This window comes from Engraulis encrasicolus, chromosome 3 (assembly GCF_034702125.1).
Source record: "Engraulis encrasicolus isolate BLACKSEA-1 chromosome 3, IST_EnEncr_1.0, whole genome shotgun sequence".
NCBI classification, from domain to species: Eukaryota; Metazoa; Chordata; class Actinopteri; order Clupeiformes; family Engraulidae; genus Engraulis; species Engraulis encrasicolus.
The window spans coordinates 24022193-24032516 of record NC_085859.1 but is presented as its reverse complement, the minus strand read 5'-3'; the positions used below and the strand labels follow the sequence as shown (position 1 = coordinate 24032516).

General features: G+C 43.5%; 1 protein-coding gene across 1 annotated transcript in view; it reads right to left on the bottom strand.

Moving 5' to 3' along the window:
- Positions 1–1121: 1121 nt before the first annotated feature.
- The window catches only part of LOC134444238 (transient receptor potential cation channel subfamily V member 4-like), a 21492-nt gene continuing 12289 nt past the window's right edge, over positions 1122–10324 (bottom strand). Inside the window, exons 7-12 of the mRNA XM_063193606.1 lie at positions 10066–10231; positions 8476–8542; positions 5755–6065; positions 5233–5360; positions 4596–4717; positions 1122–4032 (exon numbers count right to left, since the gene is read on the bottom strand). Coding sequence (XP_063049676.1) covers positions 3908–4032; positions 4596–4717; positions 5233–5360; positions 5755–6065; positions 8476–8542; positions 10066–10231 — 919 coding nt within the window. The 3' untranslated portion in view covers positions 1122–3907. The remainder of the gene's footprint in view (positions 4033–4595; positions 4718–5232; positions 5361–5754; positions 6066–8475; positions 8543–10065; positions 10232–10324) is intronic.

Below are 10324 nucleotides of genomic sequence, written 5' to 3'. Positions count from 1 at the left end.
GCTAGAAAAGCCATTATTTCCCATGAATAAATGAAACAGAGACACAAGGCATAAAATTAAAGATTCTAACAAGATTATATTGAAAAATATTAAATGTCACGCCCCAAATGTGATAATACTGGCGTGGGGGAAGGAGAGAAAATCGTTTATAATGAAGAGCAAACCGAGGAAGGGCACATTATTGATATCCTCAGCGTTTTTAATTTCGTATGATAATTGGATGGTAATTAATGTGCTCTTTACTCTGTCTTTGCGGATTTGTGCTGAGACACGGTGCTGTGTGCTTACTGCCACCTGCTGGACATCAAAGACACAGCAGACAGCTCTTAAAGGGACAGTTTGGTCAATTTCAACATGCAGTTGTAATGCTCACACTACCCTGGACTTGTCAGTGCCTGAGATTTTTTTTTCTTCTTCTTCAGCCGTTTCCGAGATCCTGGTCATTGTAATGGGGGCAGCTCTTTGTTTACATTTCAAAAAAACATTTTTATTTATTCCCAAAAACATCCAAAAGGTTATAAAACATCAGCAGACAACTAGCAAACAGCAGTACCTTTTGGGAAAATATTTGGAGTTGGCCTATGTTTCATTTTTAAAAAATGTAAACAAACGCTGCCCCCATTAGAATTGCTCATATCTCGGAAAGGGCTGAGCCGAAAAATGTGGCATCACCAGGTACTGACAAATCAAGGGTAGCGTGAGCAATACAACTGCATGTTGAAATTGACCAAACTGTCCCTTTAAGTAGCCATAAACATGCAAAGAGTTCAGATGAAAAGCGCTGTAAGTGCCTTTAAGCTTTCCGATATCTTTAGGAATTCAATTTAAATTGCTATAATCTCTCTCAAATATGTATTATCAAGTACAAAAATTACAGTTAAGGTTATTGATTACAGTCCCTGGAGCATTATGGGGTTAGGTGTCTTGCTCAAAGGGCAACTCAACCATGGGGTATGGGAGTGGAGGGTGGGATTTGAACCTGCAACCATCTGATTTAAGTCCATCTGCCCATGACAGATGATAAAATGATAGAAATGCAGCTCATCAGAAAGGAACTTAGAGAGTTTGCACCTTAACTCCATAAGGAGAATGGAGAAGAACCACACTGAAGTCGGCTGAACAACATCTGTTGTGATAATTTATTTAAAAAGTACAAAATACCATTACAAAACAGTCATTGAAACAATAAACTAATGTCCATCCAGTCAAGAGTCCAAGGATTTTGAACAGTCACTCCAGTCACCCCAAGACTAAAATTGTTTGGCATTATAAAAAAGCACTATTTTTAAATACTCTAAAGTAGCTTTTTGCAATAATTAACATTAGATCTCCCTTTAGCACTTGGCACAGCTGACAAAAAAACAATATATTACTTGACTGCATCTTTTTCTAAAATATATTTGCTTCTCTAAGACAATAGTGTGGCAAATGAAAGATGACTGGAAATGAAAGCTGAATAAAAGGAAAATTTTCTTTTGAACCTCAACAAGGCATGACTATTTAATGCAGCCTGCAGTAAGCTTGGAGAACAACACGTCAGCCTGTGTCATAGAGTTCATGTGATTAATTATATGAAAACATGTTGGCTTCTGCCGTTCCCTGCAAACTCGCAATCTGCTGATAAGCTTGAACACTTCAACTATGCATACATGTAATATATTCTACAATTCATTAGGTCTACAACAGGCCCAAATCTACATTAACAGCCATAAATATATTTTATGGATACTTGGAGGGAATTATTGCATGCACAGGTGCCAACGCACCTTAGAAGTGTTCGTTTGCCAATGAAATATAAAATAAAGAGGAAGAATGCCCTACATTCAGCATTCTCACAGCACGGCAGTTGCTTTGGATCTGAGGAAGGCTGTCAGTTTGAGTTGACGAAATCCCTGAGTTCACTGAGAGGACAGACGGTATGGCAAGTGGGTCGCAGACGAGCACACAGCCACTATCTCTACAGACCTGAAACCACAACAACACTGCTGCACGCATTGACCGAGCTAACTCACTCACGCTAACCCTTTTGGAGGTTTCTGAAAGTAAGGCAGTCAAGCGCAATGTTCCTCCACCAACTGCACCTTTATCTCTGGGCCTGGGCGCTGCCTGCCAGCGCGATCTCTCTCTCTCTCTCTCTCTCTCTCTCTCTCTCTCTCTCTCTCTCTCTCTCTCTCTCTCTCTCTTTCTCTCTCTCAGACATTTCGAGACGGTGAGTTTGCAAGGATGTGGTTACAACTGTGTCTGCTGCTGCTATTGCTGTTGATGAAACAGCAGCAGTGCATGCTTCTACCAACTCATTTGCAAAAAAAAAACCTGTTACGGCAGTTACTCTCTGTTTGTGATTTTTAAAACATGGAATGTCTTGTGATTATGTCAGGAAGAACTTGATTAAAAGGAAAAAAAAGAAATAGGAGGCTTCACGTGTCCAGGAGTATATTCCAACAGTGTTCACAGAAGTAACTCCAAAGGCCCTCACTTCATCAGCTCATTCTCACTCTTTCAAAGCAGCATTAGCACCACTGGCAGCAGTCATTGCGGCCGACAGGGGAGTCGTTCAGGAGGGTAAAGTGTGACTGAGTCACCAGGGCCCAATGTATATAGGGGGGCCCATACACAGTCTGATTTATGAAGATATATGGCTGGGGGAGGGGTCCATTGGAGCTGATTGTACATAGGGCCCAAAATTTGCAGCTAAGCCCCTGCATTGCGAACCGGGCTGTAGATTTTCCGAGGGGCTGTTTCGGTTCTGTTGCATTTAAATTACATTCTAGAGGACTGCTGACTGCAAAGGCGGTAAATCGAGGATGATGGGCACTTCCTTTTAAAAAGCATTCCCACTTTCACTCAGAGCAGCCCACTCCTTCCACTGCTTACCATTTCAACGAATAAATAGACAGCTGTCGTCTATGGACATTTATAATGAACAAAAGCAACACTAAAAAAAAGCATACTGTCAGCAATACTTGTATAGGTCAGAAAATATAGTATATTACTGTACATATTCATTCCCCAACTTGTGTCTAGTGTTTAAAAACCACTGAATAATATAGAGTTTTGTGCTTTTGTAACAATGAACAAAAATGTAGTACAAATCTTGTAACAATACTCAGCAGAGTTGACATCATTCGAACTTCTCACACATGCACTGGTCTGTAGATGTCTGTACATCTCACAAATGCACTGTAGACAAACATAGAGGACAACCCAAGATTACTCATGGCGAGACCTATCTCACCTCACTGGCACTCTGCTCCAAGGGGTGTAGAAGTGTCAGCCACAAGTTAACAACACCTGCATGTCTCAAAGTGACCCACCTTCACTCCATAGATAAGATCCAGCATGAAATACAGTGTTTGCAAAAAGTTAGGGATATTCTGTGAAATACACGACAAAGGGAATTTGTGTTAAGTGACAGCTGCTGTGTCTTGTTGTTTGAAGATAATACTGAGGATGAAGATTTGTGATTTTTTTTTAGGTTCATCCTGACACGTCACTTCAAACCCAAATATATCACCATCTTTTTTTGTGACCAGCATATGAGTATGCTGCTTTTCCTATATGTAATCTTTGGCCAAGTGGAGGCCAAAGTCTGAGGCTCTAATTCTCATTTTGACGACTTTGTTATGTAAGGGCTGGTGTAACATCCACAGAGGTGTGCGTTTAACGGTTTTAAGCCAACGAGGTGAAGCCTACAAACTTCCCAACGCAAAGCTGCAGCATCATAAGAATATTGTCTTGGAATGTTGCAAACAACATTTGCTTCCTATGGCTTCTACTGTACTTCACACCTTACCATGTGGTATAGAAACAACAGGTACTCTAGCTCTGGGGCTTGTAGTCCTGGGTCTTAAGGTCTTGTGCTGGTGACCCACAGTGTTGTATACACATGGGGGCTATTGAGGGTCCACTAGTAGTCCCTGCTCTCCAGGCGGATTCGTGGCGTGAGGGGCTCCATCTCCACCACCAGGTCGCGCGATCGAGGGGTCCTACTGGCCTCCATCACCCGAGGAACCACAGTGGACCAACGGTCGGCTGGGGGAGAGAGAGAGAGAGAGAGAGAGAGAGAGAGAGAGAGAGAGAGAGAGAGAGAGAGAGAGAGAGAGAGAGAGAGAGAGAGAGAGAGAGAGAGAGAGAGAGAGAGAGAGAGAGAGAGAGAGAGAGAGAATTTGAGTGACAATATAATTTCTTCTCAGCACTTTTACTTTGATTAGCTATTCACAGCTAGCCTGGCTGTTGCCAGACCTGTGTAATTCTGCACAGCTCCGCCATGGGCTCTACATGCTAAACACTCTTGCTTGGTTCTACAGGGGATTGAGAAGTTCTCTGGTTAAGACTGCTGTTGCAATACAAATGGCAGCTTGCATCGAGGAGACGACAGAATTGAAGACTGTACCACATACTGAGAACAGCTTTTTTGTTGGTGGCAAGGACGGACAAATGGTAGGTGAAGCCATTTCTTCTGATATCAAATCCAATGCACACTCTCCCAGACCTAGAAGAGCTTGCGTTTTTGTGCGGAACTATGGTGTGGCGAGAGTCAGGCTAATTCAGAGTAGAAAGCTGTCAATCAAAGTGTAACAGTGTTAGAGGCTCACCTCTCCTCAGGCCTCGGACGGTCCCCTGAATAGCATGTTCCTGGTTCAGCTCCTTCTGACCCGGGTCCTCATTGATGATCCCCAAGTTCTGGTTCCAGTGGGACCATCTGACCTCATCCACCCTGAACATATACAACACAGCAGAAGGACGCACAGACATTTATGTTTCTACATATTTCGCTACTGTAGAGCGACCACTTTGGGCCATGTCCAAAATGTTCACTATACAGTAATATTAGTAGTACTACACATAGTTAGGTTGAGTTGCATTGATTTGTCCCCGGCACAGTGTGACGAGTCTATGGAGTGACATGAAAAGAAGGAAGGTCCGCACACTGTTGCTGCTCCAGGCTTATTGACACAGCGTTTCGACCATGCAGTCTGATGATACACCTGACGAAGACCAGACTGCATGGTCGAAACGTTGCGTCAATAAACCTGGAGCAGCAACAGTGTGCGGACCTTCCTTCTTTTCATGTTTAATCGTATTTAAGTCCGGCACCTGTCTAATCTGGATGTGCGCGTTCTCCAAAACGCTACTGAGTCTATGGAGTGAACCAGTGGATATTTTGGACTGAGCTGAGCTGAACTACACTACAGCACAGCACTGTATGTGTTGCTAAGAAGTCCTTCCTACCTGAAACACCAACGCTTGTCAGGAGTTCCATCCCAGTTCTTTCCAACAGTGACCATCTCTCCCACACGGAAAGACTTGCGCAGGCACACAGGGAAGGAGCGCTCGATGTCCAGGATGGTTGTGGCCCACTGGTCAGTGTGGAAAAAGAAACAGACAAAAAACAATGGCATCACGAAGATCACTAGTGTCGGTCATTTCCGAAATAAACCTAGATACTACCATATTTGTAGCATCTATTGTGCTACAAATAGTACAGAAAAATGATTATGAAAACATTAAAATGACAGTGGAAATTTAGCATTAGGAATTATCGCCACAGGCCCATTCATCATCCATCATTTACAGTACACCAGTAGCCATGTGTATTGTATGTGATCAACAGCATGTTGACTAATTCACTGACCGACTATCCATCCAATCCATCCACATCCATCCATCCATCCATCCATCCATCCATCCATTCATTCATTCATCTAACCATCAATCCAACCATCCATCCATCCATCCATCCAACTTCTATACCTGTAGTTTCCATATCTTCTTGCTCTCCTTGGACACCTGTCCCACCGTCTCCCCCATGAGGGCGATCAACATGTTGAGGAGCAGCACGAAGGTGAGGATGATGTAGGTGACGAGGAGGATGAGGAAGACCACGGGGTACTGGGCACTCTGGATCATCTCCAGCTCCCCGATGCCGATGGTCAGCTTGAACAGGTCCAGCAGGAAGTTGCTGAAGGTCTCGTTGTCGCGGCACTTGGGGTACGTGGGGCAGCCTTCGGGGCCCTCGCACTCGGGCCCAGAGGTGGGGCACACGGTCAGGAGCGAGACCAGGGCTGGCGAAAGGTAGAGAATTGGAGATTGGTTAGTGTGTAAATGATTTGTGTGTGTGTGTGTGTGTGTGTGTGTGTGTGTGTGTGTGTGTGTGTGTGTGTGTGTGTGTGTGTGTGTTTGTGTGTGTGTGTGTGTGTGTGTGTGTGTGTGTGTGTGTGTGTGTTTGTGTGTGTGTGTGTGTTTGTGTGTGTGTGTGTGTGTGTGTGTGTGTGTGTGTGTGTGTGTGTGTGTGTGTGTGTGTGTGTGTGTGTGTGTTAGGGGGCGTGTTATGGGGGTATTCCCCCAGAAAATGTTGTATTTCTTAGATGCAATTTCCTACATTTTAACCAATTTGTGGGCTCAGTTTCAGCTCTACGGAACAGTACTGTTGTTTCTAAATATGGGACATTATTTCAACATTATTTCAAAAGATCACTGTTCACTTATTATTTCACATTTAGGTCTACTGACAATGTCTAAATAGTGTAGCCTATTCATTTATTTCTTTACGTATTAGGGCTATGGTGGTTAAGCAAAGTTGGAATTTCATCTTATACTTTATATTTACTGTATTCAGAAAACAACTAATTTGTTGGATATTAATGAAGATATCAGCATGTTTAGGTGAATAGGCCCTGGGGGGGCTGAACAGCTTGGCTGGGGGGGCAATGCCCCCTAATGCCCCCCCCGTGGCGCCGGCCCTGCGTCACCCGAGACACAGCTGAGAGTGACAGGTGGATGAAGACACCATAACGCCACCCATAGATGCAGTTGACTCCTATGCTCCGCATATGCATAATGAGCAGGCGGAGCACTCGGAGGGTCACACGCAGCCTCAAAATGAATAGCGGTGAATGAGAAGCCAGCGCACTGGAGGATACAAACTGCTTCTTTTTATTTTATTTTATTTTAACTTTTAATCGTCGGGAACACTTTCATTCAAAGTCCACTGCCTGCCTTGTGAATCCTGGGAAACGACTATAAAGTGGCAGAACCATATATATGTCCGAACGACCACAAGCAGTTGTAGAAACCACAGTCCCCCCACCAACAGTTAACTGTCAGACTAAGTGTCGGTGGGGGGATGGTGGATTCTACAACTGATCGTGGTCGATCGGACGGACATATGTATGGTTCTGCATCTTTACAGTCGTTTCCCTGGATTCACGAGGCAGACAGTGGACTTTGAATGAAAGTGCTCCAGACGATTAGAAGTCTTAAAAAGCAGAGTTTACCCTCCAGTGTGCTGGCATCTCATTCACTGCCATTCATATTGAGGCTGCGTGTGAACCTCCGAGTGCTCCGCCTGCTGATTTTGGGTAGGCGGGACATATGAACTAAGGATAGACCGATATACGATATATATCGGTCTGATATCGGGCCAATATTTGCATATTTTAAGTGTATCGCTATCGTCCGATACGCGTGTGGTTTTGGCCGATACGCAATATTTATTATTTCATGTCATTTGTTTTTTTTTTTAAAGCACCAAGACACTTTCTTTTTTTATTACTTGATTGTTAGACATTACTTGATTGTTAGAGTGGGTGTTCCAAGTTCTACCTCAATTTGATAATGTCAAAGGAATGTTTATTTTAACCTTTTTTTTAACCCATAACGGCCCCAAATATCGGGTATCGGAAATCGGGTATCGGCCAAGGGTGATGAAAAAAAAAAATTGGTATCGCATCGGCCAATAACAAACCTATATCGGTCGACCCCTAATATGAACCGACTGCCCACCAGGCAAATTTGATTGGCTAGTTCATTCAGAAATGACTCAGATGGTTACGTGAGGAAACAGAAACCCCCTAAGTGCCTTTTCAGAAAATAATCTTAATTCACTTTTATTTAATACAAAGCTATCAAAGTGGCATATTTATTTTATTTTATTTATGTAATATAACTATTTACGTATATGTATTATCAAGTACATAAATGTAAACCAAACCAACAACAGGGTTCTCTAAAAATATAGAAGTGCAGGTCTTCAGAAATGGAGTTAGGGGGTTTTGCATCTGAACTCTTCAATTACTGTCTGTCTGTCTGCTTGTGTGTTTGTGTCTTAGTGTGGTTGTGTGCACATGTGCATACTGGCTCACTCCTAGGTCAGACAGGGCTACGTACTGTATGTGCTATTTCAGTCAAACTATACTTTACAGGACTGAACTAAGCGGGGGAGCACTGAACTGAACGGATCTAAATTGCATTACTGCAAATGTCACTGAACGCAAAAGGACTGAGCGTGCAGGATCATCATAGTGTGTGTGTGTGTGTGTGTGTGTGTGTGTGTGTGTGTGTGTGTGTGTGTGTGTGTGTGTGTGTGTGTGTGTGTGTGTGTGTGTGTGTGTGTGTGTGTGTGTGTGTGTGTGTGTGTGTGTGTGTGTGTGTGTGTGTGGTGTGTGTGTGTGTGTGTCCGCACATTCACTTTACCTGAAGCGTATCCAATCATGAAGAGCACATACACTAGCAGGAATCTGAACAGGTCTTTGAAGAGAATCTGTGTGGAGAAATGAAAAAATGAAATGATATGGACCATAAGAAAGTAGATTTACCCTTGTTATAAAACCAGCTCTACCTCACTGTATTATTCTCCTATTACTCTCAACCTCAAGACTCCGAAGGTCTCCTAAAGGGGCGTTCACCCGTCATCACATGGATACCGGAAAAGAACGAGCCTGAAGTATCTTTCTCTCCTATACAATGTTTGGCTGGACTATTCAAGGAACAATCAAGATGCAGTCAAGAAAACCAGTCTCTTCCACTGTACAGTGATTGCATTTGCCCACTCAACCACTGGTCTGTTGCAGATAGCACTTGAACTTCAAAGAGTTTAGCAATAGCTAAGCAATAAGAAGGTGGAGCGGTGTAGGCAGTAGCCCAAATACATACCAGTATATCAGGCAGATAATGCATTTTGCCTCATTAACCAATATATATATATATATATGTTTGAACAGGAAGTACAAGTATAAGATAAGATAAGAAAATGAAAGAAAATTGGATCTTTGATTCTTTTTTAAATCTTTTGATAACGGGATAAGATGTAAATACTGTACATTTATGAATAGGTGACATCTTTTGAAACTATGTACTATTTTTTCTTCTTCTTCCTCTCCTCTCCTCCTCCTCTTTCTTTTTCTTATTTTTCCTCTTCTCCTCCTCTTCTTCTTCTTCTTCTTTTTCTTCTATAGTGTTTATTGGTGGTTTATTGGTTGGTGCCATGTGCCCTACCGCTAAGTTAGGGCAGACCAGGCACGCACGCATGCACGGCACCAGACTTGTAGGTGGCGCTACCACCATCTACAGGGCTGAGGTGTGATCCATAGTGGGATTTAAACTATTGGCTTATTATTTCTTTCCATGACCAAGCACGATACATTTCTACCGAGCTACAGTACAATTGAAAGCGGCCTCACCTTCTCCATCCTGGTCTGGTGTGGCAGCGCCACCAGCCAGGATAAGCAACAACTGGAGAGGGTGGTACGCAGGGCCTCTAAAATCATCAGTCACCGGCTTCCCACCTTAGCCTCACATTATAACACCAGAATAGCCAGGAAAGCCAAGAACATCATCTCTGACCGCACACACCCAGCACGTCATCTATTCACACTCCTTCCATCAGGGAAAAGATACAGCAGCATCCCTTGCAACACCACACGTTTTAGGGACAGCACCTACCCACAAGCCATCCGCTACTTGAACTTGAACATGCACTAGCACTTTACAGCCACTCCACTGCCTGGCCTTCTACCTCTTGCCTGCCTTGCACTATGTACTGCATTATGTCTTATTGCACTTTTCAATGTTTACTTGTATGCGTAATTCCCTGTTTATTTATGGCCCCTCTTGTTTTCTTGTCTTTCTCTTAGCTATATGTATTTGTGTTGTTGAATTTGCGAGCAAACCAAAAGACATTCCTAGCAACTGTATGTCATACTGTTGATTTGGCTATAACAAACTTGAACTTGAACTTGTCCTATTCATTATCATCTGTATCACCGCAGCACTAGGGGGCCGTACCTTCTGTATCATGATGCTGTAGGTCCCGGTCAGCTTGAGTCCCCTGGTGAAGTAGAGCATGTTGGTCCAGCCCAGCACCAGGGCAAACACCATGGTGGAGACGTAGTCCTCGATGCCCGACAGGTACAGAGCAGCCGTCACCAGCACCAGGACAGAGTAGATGAAGCTGCAACCACACACAAAACAAACAAGACAGCCATCAGATATGGTCACCTGTCCCTCTGTGCCGCTAGTAGATGTGTGTTTGCGACTGTGTGAC